Raw genomic sequence first — 21,762 nt, forward strand, 5'->3', positions numbered from 1 at the left:
GCAGATGACAGAGGCAGAGGTTCCTGTTACCCAAGTCCTCTTCTTCCAGAGTGTGTCTGTGTGTTCCAGTTCCCCTTCTTTGCAGCATTCCTTGCCTTTCTATTTCCCTCCTCTTTGGGGTTGTAATGAATAAAATATAGTTTTCCTTTGCGTCACAGCCTAACCCTTAGCAACATAAGTTATATAACGCTCGCTGTTGCTATTTCTGTATTTCTGCTAGATCAGAAGCACAGACCTCTGTCCTGTGCAACCTCCTAAGCACAGTCTTCAATAGAAGTGTCTGGGAAAAAATCCAGTCTGACCTTGTTTCCCTTTTTGTTCTTTCTATATAGGAAGCCATTGAAAATTTTACCTTGTTTGTTATGTGGATAGGTCTTTAATTCATAAACTTCATAGTTCAACATAGCAAGCCAAAATTGTCAGGAAAGATGATATTGAAATACTGTGCAATCATAAGCTTTAAGCTTTGTGTCATCTAATGTGATTTTTACATGGAGCACTGAAAACTCTCCCAGTTAGGGAATGTGAACTTCCAAATCTTTACTGCATTTATTCTTGCAGTGCTGGTGGAGCTGAAGTGCTCCTGTTCTGGTTTCATGGTTAAGGAAGTAAAGTGTACAGTGCCTGTATGATTTCCATCACAACACACAGGAAGGTGATGTCAGAACCACAAACCCATTCCTCCTCTCAACTTTTAGGCATATTTTTGATAACTTCCTCATTGTCTTCAGCCTCTCAGTCTTTTCCTTTTTTGCCTGCCTACCACCCAGCCTGCCCCATGTATATGCTGTAGTGTATATTATAATCCTGTATTTGCTTGAAAAGCATAATAGTGATACACTGGTATCTGTGTGAAAAATATACCTAAGCCACAGACTTATTGCCTTCCTCATTTTTGGCTGTAGACCTCTGCTGTCTTAAAGTGTTGCCATGACTGAAGCCATAGAGAAAGACAGCTGCCACTTTTGCAGGCTGTTGCAGTTAAAGCATCATTCTTTTAGGATATTAAGATGAGGTTTTAGATATTTCTCCAAAATAACAGTGGATACCCAGCATCTTGTCCAAATTCTGGCTCAGGAAGTTGCTACACATTTAGCCCATCATAAATAAACTCATTAGGTAAGATCTAATTCCTGTCCTGGTTACCTGCTGTTACCTATTCAACTTTCCATAGGAGACCGAGATCAGAGTTCATTTCTTCTAAGAGGCTTTTTGGTGGTATAAAAATAATGCCAGGAAGAGTTAGAGATGTTTCATACAGGCTTTCCCATGTTTCAGGTGCTAGAAAGGAAAAGTTTATGGTTTTCTTCCTCCTGTTTAGAATTTACACCTGTAGTCATGCATTTAGCAGAACAATAACTTTTCAGTACAACCAACTATTAAAATATATCTCCTTGTTTTATTATAAATGAGTTTTAGGATTTAAATTGTGGTCCACTAAACCCAGAACTTGTAAAACAGCAGATAAGTTACCAACTTGCTGGTTCACCTTTTGTAATTTCAAGATATTTTGAAAAGTACCTGATTTGGCCTTGTATGTTTTCTTTCTATATATGTAGTTTAATAATTATTTAAATGAAAAAAATGGCAAATTTAAATTAAAATCTTGTTCTTTAGAAGATACATATTCATATGGTATATGTGTAGTTTATAGTATAGTATATGTGTGGTCTATATATGTAGTTTAATAATTATTTAAATGAAAAAAATTGTAAATTTAAATTAAAATCTTATTCTTTAGAAGATACATATTCAGATAATATGTTCAAGTATAAAATATCATAAAGTAAGAGGAATTAAAATACTACACTACGGTATTTCTAGGATATGGTGGTTTATCAACAAAAGCTGTAGGATTTAGAAACTTTTTGAAAGGTTTTGTTCTGCTTTTGTTTGCTGTTAGTGTTGGTAAATTTTACTAAGTAGCAAAATTAGATTTAGAGAAAAGATAGTTTCTTTTTTTCCCCCAGTAGAACAAATGAGTGTACTCATTTACTATCTTATAAATAATCTTGTGATTCAGAAATGTAATTTCTGGCAAATTTGTGGCTCCCTTTGAGTCTTGGCCAATGAAATTTGATTGAAGCTTAGGTAGGAAGAAAGGTGACACTCCTGCCAAGTTTTTGTCAGTTTTATGATTTATAACTCTGAACATTGGAAACATATCCTTGCCGTAGACCTGGAAACTAAGTAGAACTGATCTGAACTCCAGACATGTCAATTTTGAAAGGGCAAGCAACAGACTTCCTCATGCCAAAAATAGCTTTCATGCTAAATTATTTAAGTGTATTATTTGATCACAGATAAATGAAAAATAGTATTTTTCACTTTGGACCTTTTTTGTATAGTAGGGCAAACACAAGGTCATTTTAAATTTAGATGGGTTTTGTTAGGTCAGTCTGAAATATCACAATTTCAAATATCGTGGTACTTGGTATTGAGAAAAATGTTGTGTGCTGCTTTTATTCCTCATGTATATTTGTTATATATTGATTGCAATGAAGAGACTATTTTAGACTCCTGCAGCAATTCAAGTAATGTGTACCACTTCTGCACTTTTCTCTTGTTGAGTGTAAAATATGTATGAAGACATGTCTGAAGTGTAAGTACAGCAGGGCCCTTGAGAAGCCTTCTGGAGCTGTACCTTGAGTAATTTCAGCCCAATTCTGACAAAATATTTACTGGTTTATTTTTGGTTTGTGGGTCTGTTTTTATCCATGGTCTCTGAAATGTTCAAATAGGATTCTTAGTAGAAACTTAATATTGAAATTACTTTATCTTGATTATGCCAAAAGTATAAATATTTCCCCATAGTCTAGCAAATGCATATGGCTATATTGTAGTAGGTGCTTTGGTGACAGCCACTATAAGTTCCCAACAATTTCTATTGAAAAATTTTGTATTAAGGAGCTTTTAACCTTTGGAATCATCTGCTTTGGAGAAGAAAATTTCCTTTTCCCGTTCTTAGCCTTTTTGGGCAAGTCCTACATTTCTTCCTCCCTTAAATAAAATTTGTTTTATACTTGAACATTGTCACAGATGGGTAGATTTGTGCTCTCTGCTGTGTCTGATTGTATAGCTGATGAGTATGCATTTTATTTGGTTTGAATTTGGGCTAGAAGAAAGTACTGGATGACTGGAAATGGAGGGGTGCACATGCACAGAGCTTGTAGTGCATGCAGTGCATCTGTGGCACTGCTGGGCTCACTCTGGTGGCAGTCACAAAATCTGCACACCTGGAAATATTTGAGTTCTAGAGATTTGTAACATCATTAAGCAATCTGTATCTGTACAACAGTTAAGTTATTGACTCTCAAAAGCCCAGGAAATGCCCAGAACCTGACCACTTACCCACGTTCTGTTCTCCTTTTCTAAGCAGTGGAAATAATTTTTCAGTTAAAACTTGTTATTAAAGTTTTACTTCCCCTGAGTCTCTTTTTTTCTTCTTTCACCAACCATAATCTACTAACATTTCTTTAAAGTATTCATGGTATCACAAATAATTATGATTTATCCTCTTGTGATAGCTGCTTCATGGCATTTTCTCTCTCTTGAACCATGAATAATTTCTTTGAGGCCAAACCAAGAATACCTGTCTTCTGTGGCTTATTGGTTCTTTCAGTAGCTTTTCCTAAATATGTAAACATATTTATATGCTTCCTCATTAGCTGAAAATATGCTTATGAATCAATGTACCATGGCTTCTGAGGCTGAAGGTTGGTTCTAACTAGTTTTTAAACTATATTGGGCTTTTTTCTGGAAAGTAAAGGCAGCTCCTAAGTATGTTTTATTGGTAATTTTTCTGCTTTAAAATGTATTATTTGAAAACAGTTCCAGTATTGTCATAATTAGGTTCATTCATTGATGCTTAAGGGGTAAAAAATGTATCCTTTGTTATTAGTCACCACCAAATGTACAATTTCATCCTCATTTTGCTTATATTTACAAAATCTGTTTATTCAACTTCCATGACTACTTTTGTAAGGTGTTTTCTTCTGATATTGCTCTGAAATCTTCTGATGTTGGTCTGCACATCAGAAAAGTTATGTATTTTTATATTTTTATTAATGTATTTATTACATTTTGGAGTATCAGTAGTAATGGAGAACACAAGTTGTTATACATTGCTCAGTTTACTATCACTTAGAAGCTGACCTGTAATTTATAATGCATATACATACAATTGCACAGTTTACTGTAATTTAGAAGCTGACCTGTAATTTATAATACATTTACCAGGAAGACTGCTCTTAAATTATTTCATCTTCAGACATGTAAGCAAGAAGACCCACTGTAAATCTATCTTGACAATTATTCAGAATCATAAATGAAAAGGTAGGAAATGGAAAATTTAAGGATGCAAAACACAGTGAAAACTTTTCCTCCCCTATATGTAATGTGTTTTGCTTGTAAATGGAGCCTACACAGAAGTCAATCTTGCCTCATGTAACATAACTGACTTTAGAACTAGTTATGATAATTCTGAATTTTATTTTCTCTTGTATCTCTAAATACAGAGCAATCCTTCGCAAATTTTATTACTAAACTTTATAGGTTTTGCTATCTAAAAGTGTAGCTATTTACAAAATATGCAGTCAATGCATCTTTTATCTTCCTAGAAAAATAATTAGTTGCATTTTTTCCACGTTACTTAACTTGCATAAACACTTTTTGCCTTGACAGTGTCAGAGATGGCAGGTGCAAAATGTTTTATATAATCTTAAGTAATGGAAATAGATAAAGTTGCATGTGGATACAGGGATGTGTATATATAATACTTTCTCCCACTTAAAATGGATCTTTCACCAGTATAAACAGTTTAGCTTATGTTAATGATTTAGGCAAGAGTTTAATATTAAACTACTGTTTTCTCAGTAGTGCCCTCCTTGTCTTGTGTTAGCTGGTGACCTTCGTGTTGAGGCTTAGCATTTGTGGCTGGAGCAAGACCACCCCCCTCAAGATACTGTTGTTATTGTACAGTAATCTAGAACAGACAAGGAGAATTTATAAATCTGCTGAAAAGGTTATGAAACGGTCTCAATTGGCTTTGACTGCAAACTTTGACCTGTTTGGCCGGATTTTGGAAACTGTGCCAAAATTTGATTTAAAGCAGTTCTGGGAAGCTCTTTAAGATTAAATTCCAGCACTGCATGACTGATGTGCTAGTGATATACTTGCAATATTAGACAAGTGTTGCTTCAATACAGGTTTAGCCTTGTACAGATCATTCACCTAAAAGTTAAAATTATCTCAAGTCTGATTCAAAGAAATTTGTTGACTCTCAATATGATTTTAAAAGGTCTGTTTAAAATTTGGCATCTTGATATTCTGTTCTTTACACCTCTCAGTAGTGAGCTACCCTTGCTCCTCCAAAACAATTTGCTATGCTTTTTCTTTGGGGAAGAAAAGGTAAGAAAAAGTTCTAACACATTCTACTGGGGTATGGTTTCCATAAAGCTTTTCAGCCAGCAGTTGCTGAAATGGTTTTATTCAGCAGTCTAATAACACGTGGCTGGATTAGATGAATTTTGAGATGGAAAGCTTAATCATACATTTTTTCATTCCTTTGATAATCAAATAAGAGACATTTGGTGTGCGAATGCTCAGGTTTCAGTGGAGAAAAATCTCTCCAGACTTCACAGCTGAACACCAGCAAATGTGTATTTGTGTCAGAAAAGCTTCTGTATTCACTCAAAACAGAAAAAAAAGAACTTTTAGTTATTTTTCTTATTTACTTAGTTCTTTCTGATGACATGAAAAAAAAAAAGGTACTTTTTTCCCAATTTAGTAGTTTCTAGATTTGAGGAAAACAGTATAATAAACTTGGTTTGGCCGAGTTGAGTATTGACAGTGTCCTCATACCACTATGTTGGATGGATGCTACTATGTTGTTTTATGGTCAGGCAACTGATTATTACATAAAATATTAGTCACATTGAGGTGAAAGGTATTTTTATTAGATTTTGTTGCTATTGATATTTCTTTTGAATATTTGTATAAGTGCTGTAGGTTGTCACTTTTATGAACGGGGCAAGTTTTTGAATCCTTTGTCTTCAAGTAAATTAACTATCTAAATTGTATTCTTAAAGTAATAGTAAATTCAACAGTTCAAGTATGTATGTGTTAAATCAGCCTTCTGCATAGATGCTTTTCAGAAACTTAATAAAATTAGAAAATTGCTAATATGATGCCTTATGCCTTATGATGAATTCTCTGCATCTCCATTTACTTTATTAACTTTGCAACAATTAGCACAAGTAGGGCCCTCTCAATTACATCAGTTAGAGTCTATTTGAACTTGCTCTGTGACAATTTGGCAATTCTCTGCTGTTGTTAACTTCTGTAAGAGAATATGGAATCATCATTTACGAGATTCCTGTTGAAGGTGCTCTGTGAGCTGTGGATGGCTGCCTGGTCATTGATTTTGCAATGGGGTGGGTGAAATAGTGGAGCTGGGACTTCAGGGCAGCAGCCTGTCAAGTGAGAAAGTCATGGCAAGGGCTCTTATTGAGAGCAGGAGTGACAGCCTGGAAGGAAGAGGATGTTGGTTGTGGGTTGGAGCTTGAGGGGAGCATACCTACCAAGTATAAACCCTAGAGATCAGGTATTTGAAGGTGAAAAAGACATTTTTCATCTTGGACTAGAGGCAGTCTTTAAGAACAGCATAGTGATTAAATGAGGCAGTAGATAGACTTATTTTTAAAATAATTTTCCTCATATTAGATTGCTTTCTCAATATCTTAGCAGATAATTGATGAAATTAATCTATCATGAATTATTAGTTGATTCAGCAAACTGCTTATAACTCATGCAATTTCTCATACTGACTAGTGGTCCTTGGAAAGAAGATCACCTAATACCTGTTGTCCTTACATAAAAAATAATTTTTTAATGAGTACTTTTATGGCTTTAAAATAAAAGATGGATTTTGTCAGTAGTTAGAACTCAATTGCTAGAACTCTGTTTCAGACCTGAAGAAGTAGTTGTATGTCAAACATTTTTTCCCCCCACTCCATACTGTTAGTCTAATAAAGTACACTGCATCTCCATATAAGTCTCTTATCACCTGAATGTAACGGTTCAAGTCAGAGATAAGCTGGTAAATACTGATGTAACCATTGTTATTGAATTTATCTTTGTAGATGTAAGGTAAAAGCAACTGTCTTTTACATTTGCTGGCTTGTGTTCTAAAGCATTTCACAATCATAAAACAAATGTATCAGAATATATATATATATATATATATTTATGTCTAGAAAAATCTATTAAATGTCACTATCTAGTCGTCTTTGAGATTTAACTTGTACTTCAAATCCGGGAAGTCTAGGCAATGGAAATAATACTTATTGCAGGACATAGGATTAAATGACAATCATTAACCTACTTTAAAAGCAGGTGCTTACAATCCAACCTTCCTGCTCAAGCTGTGTAACTGATATTTTTTTGGTTTGGGGTTTTTTTGTTTGTTTGCTCATTTGGTTTTGAGTGTTTTTACAAGTATAAGCAAATTTGCTGTATTTTTGATGCTTTAAAATTATTAATGGGAAATTCTGAAAAGTAATTTGATGGTGAATATAATCTAGAGTATGTGTACAGATTTTTCGTCTTTACTCTGTGGGGTATTCATGTTTTAATTTCCTGTGTAGGAGAATTAAGCAAGGAGAGCACACAATGCATTCTATTTAATTCAGATATTCAAAGACTATAAAGTAATGAACTACTGAGATTATTTTGTCTGATGACATGAGTAAGACAGACTATGAGAACTAGCAGAACACACATGGCTGGTTTTAAGCTGAGTGATGTTGACTGTAATATTACCTTTTGATGAGTTATGCTTTCTAAGATTTAGTTCTCCTTTCCATTACCTATTATTATATCTCCAGCTGGTATTTCTGAGACCACCTGATTGTCTGGCTAAGTCTGTTCACAACTGCTGCTTAGCAAGGTGGTCCTCCCATGATAAAAGGCTTCTTGTTTCTGGTGGCCTTCATTTTGACAGTGTAGAAGCACACATTGCAAGTGTGCATCCTGGTATCTGGGATTGTTCAGTGCCAGGGACTTGGGTGGCTTGTAGCAGGCACTGACAGGCCTGTGAGTTATCTGTCAGAAAAGGGAAAATTTGGATTTGTTTCATTTTTTTCATGAGTTGCATACCAAACTGTGGATATACAGCTCTAATTTCCACTGTATCTTCCATTTTCACTAATCTCAATTGGCGATTTTCCATGTGCCTTAGTTGTAAACAGCTTGATTCCATGCACATTCTGATTTCTGCAAAAGGTGCAGATACCAGTTCAGGAAAATGTTTAAATTCACACTTACCTCTTGTGCACCTTGAAAGTTAGGAGGAATATAGCCACCAACACATTGGCTATGTTTTAGCTCAGGAACCCTGATGGATTTTATCTCTCAGACAGTATTTAACCCTATCAGACATTATAAAAGAAAAAACTCACTTGTATTTAATGGCATATAGTATTTTGAAGAATGGCAAGGGTGATAAGGCATCTTTACTTGCAGCTTTCACAGCTGAATTTGGACTTGTTCAATAATCATATATGATACATTTTAAAACATTTTCTTCTACTGCCTGTTGGCTTCAGGGATGTTTAGTGAATATTCTATATATATACTTTTGAAATAATGCTAGAAAAAAAATTGGCTTTATAATGTATTCACATGAATTTGCTGTGACTGTACCTCCCTGTGGCCTGTTGCAGGACATTTTTACTACCTTGTAGGAAAAACAGCATTAGGGTTTTAATTTCAAAGCAAACCTTTAAATACCTTCTGATTTGATTAATCAGTTAATGTCTCTTTAAAACACATTTTTCCTCTGTGGTGCCTTTGAGGTATATTTTAATGAAAATTGTCTGGCTTGAAAGTTCTTAGCTACCATGATAGCTTGAAAAAAATGGGAAAGGCATCATTTATCTTCAGGTAATATATATAGTGTAAAATATAATTTAATGTAATTTAAAAGTGAGTGAACAGAAGTTCTTCAGGATTCTTGAATAAAGTTCTGAACAAGGGAAAAATGAAGGTTTTCAGCAGATTCAAAACATTTTAAATTTAGGCTGAATATCCCATCATCGTGAGAAACTTGTATTTTACAGAAGTGCAGTTGTTTTTATAAGTTTTATTCTATTATGAATTTCCCTTTGCTTTGCATCATAGGCATTTTGGGGCTGGGAGGTGGTGGCCTTTAATTTTATGGTAAAGGTTTAAGGTACAATTGCTCAAGTAATTTGAAGCTGTTTAGACACTACAGACCTACTCAGACTAATTTCAGATTTGAAGACTGCTTTCTTTTCCTCCTCTTTTTTGGAGCAGTGAAGAGTAAGAAAATTCTGAGTTATGGATGATCTCTGAGTATGTAGTTTTATTTGACAGTATCCTTTTTATTAGAAGGATGCAGAGACGGAAATGTCTTTTGGGAACTTCCCAGCAATCTGATCTGATTCTTCATTTCTTAGTTATTGGGTAATTTTTTCTTTCAATTAGAAATATTTGTGATCTGAATAATGATGATTCATTGTTATAGTATTTTATCTGAAGTTGGAAAGAGTTGTTTAAAAGGTTAAAATTTAACTATGACAGAAAATATCCACATCTTTTTGTTTGAAATACCTTTCTTTGTTTTGTTGGGATTTTTTACTATGTACCATGAATTTAGGGTTCATGTTTCTTTCCTTCCTTTCCCTGAAGAGAGCCTTAGGTATAGAGCAGGCTTACCTGTCTGATGAACCATAGTTTGATGTCTGAAATTAGGTGGGATAAGAATAAGTGCGAGTGTTTCCCTACCTTAACACAGAGTTGTTGCTGTCATAGGAGGATGGTCTATGAAAACAAAAGTGTCCTTTATTTGTCACATGAGTGACAAACTAGAAGTGAGTCTTATAGTCAAGAGAAGGACAAGAAGGAGAAAAGGTATAAAATAATGAGACTTGGGTTGATTGCAAGAATAATGATTTTGTTGTGAAAGTATTATATATAGAAAAGAGAAAGATGACAAAATTGGAGGGTTCACTCTTAAGGTAAGGAAAAAGTTTGATATGGGAACAAAAATTTTTCATTAGATTGTATTTATAATATATAAAAATGCATATATTTAAATACTTTTTTTTCTTACACAAAATAGCAGATCTTTACCTAAATTTCTATAGAGCCTTTCAAAGATCACTCAATTTTTTTTCTTTTCTTTGTTCTAGTTGCTCTGAAATCATCTAGCTCTACCAGACCAGAAAGAAATGGCATTCAGGAAACCTCTAGAACAGGAAAGTGTGGAGAAGGGATGCAGATCCTGGAAGGAGAACTCCTCTTGCAGGTATGTTTTGCAATAGACATATTTTTCAAAGATTTAAATTTTATAAAACCAAACACCTGTATTTACCATACTAGATGCTCAATGATGAGATAGAAAAGTTTTCTTATTGTGAAATTCCTTCCTCATTTTCTTTAGGGTGCTTTTTTTTTTTTTGGTAGTAGGACTTTAGAGTGTATGTTAGAATATGGGCTCCTCTTCAGTGTTTCTCAGTAATTAATTGGGGGGGTTCCCGTGTCTTTGCATCTGTTGTTAGTAAAGATATTAATATAAAGGAACAGTTTGTATAAGGGACAGATAAGTTACCGATTTACTGTAAATTTGGTGACTAATTGTCTGAAAGAAACAATTTTTAACTTCAAAGACCTTGGGCTTGCCGAAAGATCTTGCTTTCTCAGTGGTTTGAAAGAACTCAGCATACGTAGTGTAGATTCAGGACAAATTTTAAAATACTTTGAATAGCTTTTATATGAACTAATGGAAAATATTTATTTAAAAACTGTGGGGTTTTTTTTTAAATTGTCTAGCCTGTTTTAATATCCTAGAGTGTCAAAGCTTATGGATAATTCTATACTACCAAGTCCAGATTAAACTCAAGAAATTACCAATATAGGTATTACTATGTTCTATCTAGTTTCACAGAATGGATTTTATGGAGACCTGCAGCTCCATTTGAAATATGTTGTTAGTCTGCCTTCTACACAGGTTCCTCACTAATGTATCTATCAAAAGTGGCAAATCATTCAGTCAGAGCCAGTTGTTTCCGTCAAACAAAATGAATTTGAGTGCTCAAAGACTAGAAATGAAAACAGGTTCTTAGAATCCCACAAAACAACTATTTTAAATTGATGCTAATTGAAAATTGTTTTCCAACCAACTAAAAAAACTAGGACATTTATTTCATTTTCTAACCTTAATAAAGTATGACAAAGAACTGTAGTGGAGTTACTACCAATGAGCAGCTTTCTTTTAAACAGGAAAGAACCTAAAAAGCAAAAATAGACAGTTTATATTGGAGGCATCTATTTAATCTGAAATATAGTGGGGCGCGGTTATGACTTCTGACTGGAAGTTATATGAGGGAACTCTTCTCCAGCAAAAAAATTAAGTGGGTGATATAGTTATTACTGAAAATCCTGCCCCTCTTGGGAAGTAAATGAGCCAAATTTCTTAAATGAATTTGTTTTGTAAATATTTTATGTATGTGAAAAAATTTATGAGAATGAATATGTAGATAGAGTTTTCTTAGGTTATGTAACAAGTCATGAGTGTGATGAATCTGGGAATTTTCCAGAAGATAGTGGGAAGCAGTAAGTTGTAAATGCTGTCAAAGTCCTTCCCTTCCACTTATGCTCAGATGTATTTTGCATTACACAGGTGAATAAATGATAACTGATGATGAATGTTTTCCTTTTATTTTCTCCCTACTTTTTTTGGTTTTTCCAAGGTGATATGAATAAACACTCTTGTTTGTATTTGCTTTTATTTGTTCATCAGTTGTTCTTGCTTGCTTCTTAACAAACAGAAAATTGTCTTTAATTTCCAACATAGAAACAGTCTTACCAATTCAATGTATTGTGGAAGCAGAGATCAAATACATAAATGTGCCTTTCTTAAAAGCAAGCTAAATTTCCTTTAAAATTATTTAAATTATTTAAAATTCTTATTTTAAATGCAAAGTCCATCGCAACCCAAGCAAGTTTATTGTAAAAAAGTGCAAGAAAAATGATGACCTTTAAGAAATTTTTAAAACTTAATTCTCAATAATAATGAACAATTTTGTAACTACCTCTTTAGTTTGGAACATTGAGAGTATTTTTAGAGGCACAAATATCATCTTCAGTTCTCCAGAATAATGAACTCACTGAGAAATTTCATTATGTGTTTTCAGATAATTGCTTTTGGATTGCATCTTGAAAAAACCTCCATCAGAACTCATCTCCCACTTATTGGGTCTCTCCAGATGTATGCATTTTACAGAATTTTTGGCTTTAGTAATGCATATTGCTATCTCAGTAACAATCCTGTTTTGAGATGAACTGTGTACCAGGGCCAGTGCAAAATGTGATTGAATTCCAGGCACTGAAAGTGTAGGTAGCTCTGTATGAAATGGACCAGAATAACCAATTTTAAGATTTGAGACAAAGTTAGATGCTGTGCAGCTTGCAGATGTTTTGTGTCAAGCAGCTGAGGTGAGATGCCCTGCAGAACAGGTCAGCAGAGGACACAAGCACCTGCCACTGCGGCATTCCGCAACCATGGAATTACTGTGAGCTTCATCTAAACCAAGGATTCTGTGTAACCACTCGACATTTCTTGGATTGGCCATGCTATTTAATTTCAGATTATTATTGATTTTTTATCTCATTCTTTATTCATGTAAAATTTACTAAACTTGTAAGGAGTTTTTATAGAGCTAACAATTGTTTGTTAGAGTAGATTAAATAATATCTACACATAAAATTGGAGTGGTTCACAGCATTTAAAGACCAGTCATTTAACAAGATATTTCATTTATATGTTATTACTTTGTTGCAGTAAGATATACGATAGCCTTCACTTACTTTACATTTTCTATGTACAAAAATTCTACATAAATTAAGAGGTTTTTTTAAAAAATGGTTTTGAGTATGCTGGCCAAATTTGCCTTTGAATGCAGCTGAGGAAATTAAGTGGCACAATATACTCAATCCAGCCCCTAGAGACTGCCTTTTGTTAAATCTTGACTGAGATCCATGGAAGTAAATCGGCACCTTTCAGATGAGCTGCCAAGTCACAAATGTACTGTTTGCTATCACAACAATTGCCGTGGACCCTATTGATTGGGAGTTCAGATAAATGCCCTTTGCGTGACTTTGAGTGTGGAGCCGCCTGGTCTGCTGCTCCACCGAGGGGGAAATCTCTTCAAAAACATTGTTTACTTGCAACAGTCTGCTTTTGCAGAGGTTTTCTATTTTAAGTAAACTATAAAATGTTTTCTTGGACTATATAGGGGATCTTGATAGCTTGATTTCCTGTCCACAGTGGCCTGTCTGCACTATGAATAGAATGGATTTTGGGACTGGGTTTGTGACATGGCTCTCGTTTCTGCTGTGGGCGGCTGGGGGTAACCAAGGCTTGAGCCACACAAACATTGTGAACTGTGGTTGATGTTAGATAAACTTATAGCTCTTCATATATGTCCTTTGTCTTCTTCAATCAAGGGTATTGAAAAGTCATCAACACGTATTGTCTTCTCCACTGAATTTTAATATAAAGTTTGGGTTTTTTTAATTAGATCCAGTTTTCATTTTAACACTTATGCTACAGAGAGATGCAATGGGGAATCCTGTTTGTGCTGTCAGATAATGATGTGCTTTTGCATGCTTCACATTTTATTGGGGGACTACAGTATAGGTAGAACAAGAGACACAATAATTATCTGGAATTTTATCTCTGAAGCTGACAGATTGCTGTGTTTCTTCCCCAGGCATTAAATGGATTTGTGTTAGTTGTTACAGCAGATGCTCTGGTGTTTTATGTCTCTTCTACTATCCAAGACTACTTGGGATTCCAACAAGTAAGTTTATTTTTTCTTCTATTTTTTCCAAAAGTTTTGCCTAATTTCAGGGAACATCAGTGTTCATATTTAGGGTCTTAAAATTTTTTTGTAATAAAACTCTCAGTTAGGTACTTTAGCTTGAATTACTTTGAAACCATATTTTCTATCATCTTCCATAGCCAGGATGTCAGGCCAAGCACAACAGGAATATAATTTCCAAAGTTGAGTTAGGCAAGATAGGAAATTTTCACACTTAATTATTCTTTACTGGAACAACTGTTTGAAATTTATACTGTGGTGTTACCCAGTTTATGATGCTGAGTGAGACATAATTCAGTGGGAAGGTAATTATTTTAATAGAAACCTTTCATGAAAAATTATTTCCATATGCCTTGAGATTTATAAACATCAAGTGGCTGATTTTGCTATTTTTGGAATTTGTCCTCTTGCTCATGTGTATTTATTTAATTATTAATTTCAAGACAAGCATTTGTTTTTTACTATTTATGGTGCAGATTGCATATGGCTGAATTAATTGGTCTTGAAACCCAGGTGCCAAAGTACTAAAGACTGAGGCATAGCAGGCAAATTCTGCCTTTGTTAGAAAACTCCTGGGATTACTTTTTGTGAAGATGATAGAATGAAGATGATTGTTATAGTTCTCAAAGTATATCCATGAATACTGCATATTGATAGATTCAGCTGTTGTCTAAAAACAGCAAGAAACCTTGCTTGGTCTGCAATTTCAGGTAACTGATAAAAGATTGGGGAAAGTTTGTGTAAAAGAAAATATTTCAAAAAACCCCATTTTTATTCCTGGGTTTACGTATTACTTCAGTGCTGGGGAATAAAAAAGAAAAAAGCTTGGAAAATAAATTGGGCGTAACATTCATGAAGTAACGCTAGTAAATCAAGTGCATGATATAGAAATAAAGTCGTAAAGTTAGAAAGATTAACATTTCTGGCAATTTATTCTGGAAAATAGTGATTGTTTTGTGAAATTTGTAATAGCAAAATTTGACCTAGGCTTCTGCTTCTGGCAGTTCATCTCAATTACATTAGATCTATGTTTTATTTAAGTATTTTCTGTTTATATAATGGCTGGGTTTTTGAAACATGCCAAAAACCAGGATCTTAACTCTTGTCAGTCAACTAAGTCTTTTCTTGACTATTTTGGATGGGGTTTTTTCCACCTTAAATTCCTTTAAGCACTAATCCTTGCTCTTGAGCCTTTGCCATTTAGATCACATTCCTAACCACACAATTGATATTGGAATAAGGGCTTCATAATTACATGTTTTAGTGCATCCTTAGGAAGTGACAAAGCTTGCAGGCAAGCAAATTCACTGTTTATAATCTGCTTGGCTTAGTTTTGGTAGTTTGGTTCACAGTCTTTAGCTCCTTTTATATTCCTGTAGCACCTATAGTGGGTCAAGTCAAGTACTGCCTGATAAATACTTTATTTACCAGTATATGAAATTAAATAACTTAAACACAACCTAAGCATAGCATTTCCAGGCCTTTAGGTAGAAGAAGGTAAAGAAATAGTTGACATAATGTAACTTCCTTTTTCTAAGGCAATATTTTTTATTAGTTTCCTATGTTCATAGTCATGTGTGTAATTGAGCTGTTCTCTGTGCTGCTAAAAATCGTTTCATGAAGTTTTGCTGCCTACATGTGATTGTATGTATTTATCCCTGAGCAAAATGGATTTTGCTATATCCATAACAGTGTTGTCGATCAGACAACTTGTACCATATTGTGATATAATTTCCTTATTGTTGTTCTCTCTCACCTTTCTCTTTTTGTTCACAGTCAGATATTATACACCAGAGTGTATTTGAATTGATTCACACAGAAGACAGACCTGAGTTTCAACGACAGCTACATTGGGCATTAAATCCTGCCCAGTCAGGAGATTCTGGACCAAGTGTACAAGGTGAGAACAGAATTTATTGTTTGCCTGTCAGATTAGTTGTTGCTTTTTGGGCTTTTTTTAATTTGTCTATGTAAAAAAAAATAGATAATAATTATTTAGACTAATAAAGGAAGAAATAGCATCTTTCAAATTTATTTGAATTTTATGGGCACATTTAGTCAACAGTGAGAATTACTATTTTTTGCACTTTAAGTATGCACTGTTATTCATAGCATTAAAGTACTAATTATACTTTAAATTGGAAGACTTTAATTTGGCGTATAAGTGACAATGTTTCTTAGACTGATCAGTCCAAGAATATACTAGTTACAGTGTTACTGTAGGGAATAGTGCATTCATTGCCACATAGAGCAGCACTTCTTTTGGAGATAAAAGGGGAAGAGAAATAAAACATTAAATAGATGAGCCTTTAAGATCAAGAAGTGTGCATGTTAGAGCAGAATTGTCACATGTTACTGGCTGATGCTTGAGTGAGCTGCTATATTGAGAAACAGCTAAGGTGAAACATACTGCATGTGTGTCAGAGCAAAGATGTGTAGGTGCAGGTTATGTGTAATCCAGGAAGCATGTGCCTGCATCACAATGACAACAAAGCCATTGAGGCAACTGCTCCATTTTAATGCTCCCTTTGCACAACAGTTGTTTAAACACGTAGGTAAAACTTCTGTTACTGTGACATGATTATAGGGCATTTATTAATCCATAAAAAGTCCATATTTTAAAATAAATCTTTAAGAAATTGAAAAAAAAAGAGCATGGAAATGCTGTGATTTAGTAGAGAAAGATTACTGTGTTTGTAACATACCTCAGTATATTTCAGTTTTTCATTTAGCAGTCAGTGTTGTTACATCATCTCTAGATCAATCTCCTCAGGTCCACTGCACAGCTAGGTAAGAGTAGAGTTCAGTACAGCAAAGAGTACAGTTCTCAGAAACCAAATTTTCATCCTGCTTGCTTCAGAATGAAATTGTGTTCTATGGACCTTAAGCAAGTGCATATGAATTTAGAAAAAGTTATTTGAAAAGAATGACACCAGGTTGGATTGGCCTCAGATTTGACTGAGCATTAGCATGTACTGAGCAGGATTACAAACAATTTTTTGTTTTGTATGTAGTGTTTCTAGCTTGCTAAAAGCTGCTAATTGTGCCCCATTCCTGAAAGTATCCAAGGACTGGGTAGATGGCTCTTTGAGCAACCTGGTCTAGAGAAAGGTGTCCCTGTCCTTGGCAGGGGGGTTGGAATTAGGTGATCTCCAAGGTCTCTTCTATCTCAAACCATTCTATGATTCAATGATGACTTTTGAGCCTCAAGTGGCATAAAATGTTTGGATGTTGAGGATTTTAAACTGAATTCAGATTTATAGCAAAGGATAATGCTATGACCGTAAGGATCCCCTCCATTTTTGCTAATTTAATCCATTTCTTTTTTAATACATTCAGCTGGCATTATGTAGATATTTATAGGTATCTCAGACTCAGACACAGATTCCATCCTGAGTCTGGGAACTGATTCTGCTTCAGTTAGCCTGGGCTAGTTATTTCTCACTCAGTACTCTGGTATGCTGCTAGACCACTGGTTTCCTCAGCTGTTACTGTGCTTCCCAGACATGCCTCCCGGTCCTTGACTTGTTCCCAGAGAAGTTTGCAAAATTCTGATTTTTTCAGTCCCAAATATCTGCTTTGGGGCATTAAGTCTGGATTATCTTTTGAACTTGATGTGTTGCGCAACCATATGGTCTTGAGTTTAAAGGCAAGCACTTAATGCACTGCATGTTCTGCACGTTGCTCCATGGGATTGATGAGATCTGGTGGGAACTTTGTGAGGGATATGGCTTCTAACCCTGTAGTGCTAACTGCTAGTTTTGCTCTAGGGATTGTAGATGCTCTGTACGAGTCTTTGCCTTCTTACAGTGAGTCACTTCAAGATCCTGGCAGTAAAACCTTCCTGCCTTCTGTCTGCCTGGAAAAGTGCAGCAGTGTTGCTTTCACAAGTGTAGGAGGCTCAGTTTTGAAACCCACTGCCTCCTGTTTTGAGTTCTGTTCCCCTCCTGTTGGGAGCCACTTCTTTCACAACAGCTTTGCTCACTCTTGGGAGCTGTGCATTTTACTATGGAACTTGACAAACTCCACAGCAGCCAGCTGGACTTGCTGAACCTTCAAATTTCATCTCTATATTTACCCAAAGGATAACACTGAGTTTCTCCTGTGGCGGAAATGCTGAAGGACACACCTAACAGTGCCAAGGATGGCAGCAGAAACCCTGGCACTGCTTATTGGCTACTACATCTGCACCCAGAGTTGGCATTTTTGAAATATTATTTAGGATTTGCATACTGTTTCCTTGATGCTCTTTTTTCATAATCATTGCTTCTTCAGAGAGCTTCCTAGAGAAGGACCATCTCAGAAGTGTTGAAAATTCTCACTGTCAGTTAAGCAATTTATAATAAGAAAACTGCAGCAGTAGCAAGTAAGGAAGTTTGCTTTGTCTGTTGCGAACTGTCCATATGAAAAGTGTGGGAATTTCTTATTTTGTAATTTCAAAGTTATATGATAACTGACTTGGACTACAAATACCTGAGTTTGTCTGCCTGTGGGATCTGCTCATAATGGTGACTGGCCAATACAGTTCTTTACATGGCTGTAATTTCAGATTATCCCTTTTCATCACACTACCAACTAGAACAGAAAAAAGTTTCTTTTTCTCCATATCTTGACATTTATTCAGCAAAAATTGACCTTGCATAGCAGTTCTTTTAAGAAAAAAAAAAGATATCTCCTGATTTTATTTGAAAAGCTAGATAACTCAGCATACTTGTAGGATTTAGATGGCCTTAGGTTGGAAGGCCTATTGGTAAGATATCAGCAATCTCATTTGGCTCCAATGCAGTCCCTTGAATTCATAGGAGGTTAAATAGAACTGGCTTTTGGTAATGATTTGTTTAACTTTGGGTTTGTTTTGCCAGTATACTGACCTCTGAGCCTATCTGTAAGTTTTTCCAGCTGTTCATGAGACAGAATTATATTCCAGAAAATATAATGTGGTGTGTTATTAAGTGACATGCTCTCCCTGACCTCATCTCCATGTCTGAAAAGTCAATATGGGTTCTTAAAGTCTGTAGTATTATTTTGTCCATACTGGATAATCAGTTCTCTAAGAGTACATGGACTATTTTTTTAAATTAAAGATTATTTTATTATAAAATGTCTTTTTAAGCTGGATTTTTCTCACTTTTCTGCATGTATGAATTCCTAGGGTATGGCTGGTTTTTTATATGTATTGCAAACAAGATTGCTTTGCTAAATTTGCTGTGAGTAGTCATGCTCTGGTATCTCTGTGTGTATAGTCTCATGTAGAACATATGTATTTTATCAGAGGTTTATTGATTTACCTTCTGGTTTTACTTTATATTCCAAATGTTTAAGTTTGTTTTGTAAATACGACTTAGTAAATGCTTGTCCTGACAAGGTGGAAGGATACCATGTTGTTATCCTAGTTAACAATCATGGTTTTGAGAATTTTGTAAAACAAACAACTGCAAAACACAAGAACTCCAGGTACACCTAGAGAGGTAGCTATGGTGTTTTGATCAGCAGAGCCCAGAAATATTTTCACTATTTAGTAGGCTCATTTTGCCTTCATTGGAGAAAAATGCTGATTTTTTGTGGTGCTTTCCTAAAGTTGCTGATTTTTATTTATTACTACTGCTTTCACCTAGCTGTCTGGAAAGTAAGTTTCACAGTTTGATACTGAGTTTTTGAGTACTTGAAGTTCCTGCAGTGGCTGTGCCTTTTTGGAGATCCTACCATTGTAGAAACACTGGTGTGTTCTCTGCTGAGAACTCTGCTCTTTGCAACTGATCCAGAATCTAGGCTGTTGATAAAATAATGAATGAATAAAAAACCCAAACAAACAAAAGCCCTGATGTAAAAAAAAAACAAACCCAAAACCTGAAATTGCATTCAGTTTTCAAATACCATAGCCTGTAAAACATAATCCCATCAGAAGAATTGATGTTTAACCTCAGTGTTACAATAATAATGGGTTGTGAGGATGTTTCCAGTTTACATTGTTCTTGCTCAGGTCATGACCTAATGCTTTGTTTATGAGAAGGAAGATCGTTTGTTATAGATAGCCTTCTCTAGGTGTTCTTCTAAAAATAATCCTTAAAAATAATCCTTTCCTGCAGGAGATAATGGCTTTTCACAGCCAGCAACCTATTATAACCCAGACCAACTTCCTCCAGAGAATTCTTCCTTTATGGAAAGGAATTTCATCTGCAGGTTACGATGCCTCCTGGATAATTCATCTGGATTCCTGGTGAGTATGGAGTTACATAAATACCTCCACATATGCTTAAAAGTTGGAAATCTGCACCTCTTAACAAGAGGTGCGGCAACTTAGTTTATTTGTAAGTCTCCAAAGCTATCTGGTCTGCTTGAGCCACAATGTTTCAGTTAGTGAACTGAATGTCTCCCCCTTAAGATTGTTGTCACAACCACAAGTGCGAGTTCTCTCTCATGGCCAAGTTTCCTCAATGAAATGCAAATAAGCAACTGCTTTTGTAAAATGCTGTGTGATTTGTAGATTAAAATGCATTACAAGAGTATTTTCTTGTAGCAAGTTGAGTATCTTGAGATGCAATAAGTTATGATAATTAAGATGACCATAGTTTTTCCTTATTTGGAAAAGTTTTTGCTTGCTCTTTTTAATGCATTTTTTGTTAGTAAATTATTTATATTTTAAAACAAGTAAGGGTTTATCACCCCCTATGTGGTATCTTACAAAATAGATTTCTTTAGAATTGCAAAATTGAATATACAAATTTGCAAGAGAACTAATGATATAATTATATGCATGTATGTTCATTAGAATTTTAGAAGCCCCAGCTGATATGTGATACTATATGTTTTTTGTTTTTGTTGTTTTTTACAGAATAATCTTCCCATTAATTAATTTTTCAGTATGTTTATTAGTAGATATTGAAGTGACATGGTCAAGGGTATAACAATAGTGTTCTGTACTTGTTAGTAAACTTTTATGTATGCCATCCTATAACACTTGAATCTGATGGATCTTAAAAAAAATGAAAAATACATATTTTACATCATAACAAAAATATCTTGCTTTTAAATATCTCCAGCATGTAACAATTGTTTTTTTCCTCATCCTAAGGCTATGAATTTTCAAGGACGATTGAAGTTTCTCCATGGACAAAACAAGAAAGGGAAGGATGGTGCTGCTTTGTCTCCTCAGCTTGCACTGTTTGCAGTAGCTACTCCCCTGCAGCCACCATCCATCCTTGAGATACGAACCAAAAACTTCATCTTCAGAACTAAACACAAACTGGATTTCACACCCACTGGCTGTGATGCAAAGTAGGTGTAAATTATTCTCTGTAATTGCCTAATAATTTGCCAATGAAATAGGTTTCAGGGATGTATTTGAAACATAAAGCAGGCTACTCTTTTGGTATATAAACTGTTTCAGTGATGGCAGTCCAGAAGCTGTTGAAGTTTTTCTCTCCAGCCCTGCTATCAGGTAAAGAGAAATGGGTTTGCCATAGTCTATTTCCTTGAAATGGCATGCAGCTCTCTGACTCTCAGTTGTTAGAAAAACAAAGCAAAAACCTGCAAAACCAATGCAAAATAGAAAAACTGAAAGACGGCATACTAATGAATTAGGGAAGAAGAAAAGTTTCACATTAAATCTGGTTTGAAATTTGGTTTTAGAACTGATAAAGCAAGTGTTTAATTTCATTCCACATTTCTCCTTCAGCTCAAATACGTGTAAAATACAATGGAAATGTATTTTCCTTCAACAGAATTTAAATACTTTTTTTTATACTATGATTTTACCCACATCCAAACCATTCTTTTCTCTATGTAAAATTTGGAAGCACCTCTGCAGTATCAGATCAAAATAATGTTACTATGCTTCAACACAGCAAGAAATCCA

At 34.8% G+C, this 21,762-nt stretch overlaps 1 protein-coding gene across 1 annotated transcript in view; it reads left to right on the forward strand.

Moving 5' to 3' along the window:
• AHR (aryl hydrocarbon receptor) overlaps nucleotides 1-21,762 on the forward strand; it is a 62,811-nt gene that overhangs the window by 28,584 nt on the left and 12,465 nt on the right. Inside the window, exons 3-7 of the mRNA XM_036402023.2 lie at nucleotides 10,215-10,330; nucleotides 13,797-13,886; nucleotides 15,684-15,807; nucleotides 19,994-20,124; nucleotides 20,980-21,182. Of these exons, the coding sequence (XP_036257916.1) occupies nucleotides 10,215-10,330; nucleotides 13,797-13,886; nucleotides 15,684-15,807; nucleotides 19,994-20,124; nucleotides 20,980-21,182 (664 nt within the window). The remainder of the gene's footprint in view (nucleotides 1-10,214; nucleotides 10,331-13,796; nucleotides 13,887-15,683; nucleotides 15,808-19,993; nucleotides 20,125-20,979; nucleotides 21,183-21,762) is intronic.

This window comes from Molothrus ater, chromosome 1 (assembly GCF_012460135.2).
Source record: "Molothrus ater isolate BHLD 08-10-18 breed brown headed cowbird chromosome 1, BPBGC_Mater_1.1, whole genome shotgun sequence".
Lineage (NCBI taxonomy): Eukaryota > Metazoa > Chordata > Aves > Passeriformes > Icteridae > Molothrus > Molothrus ater.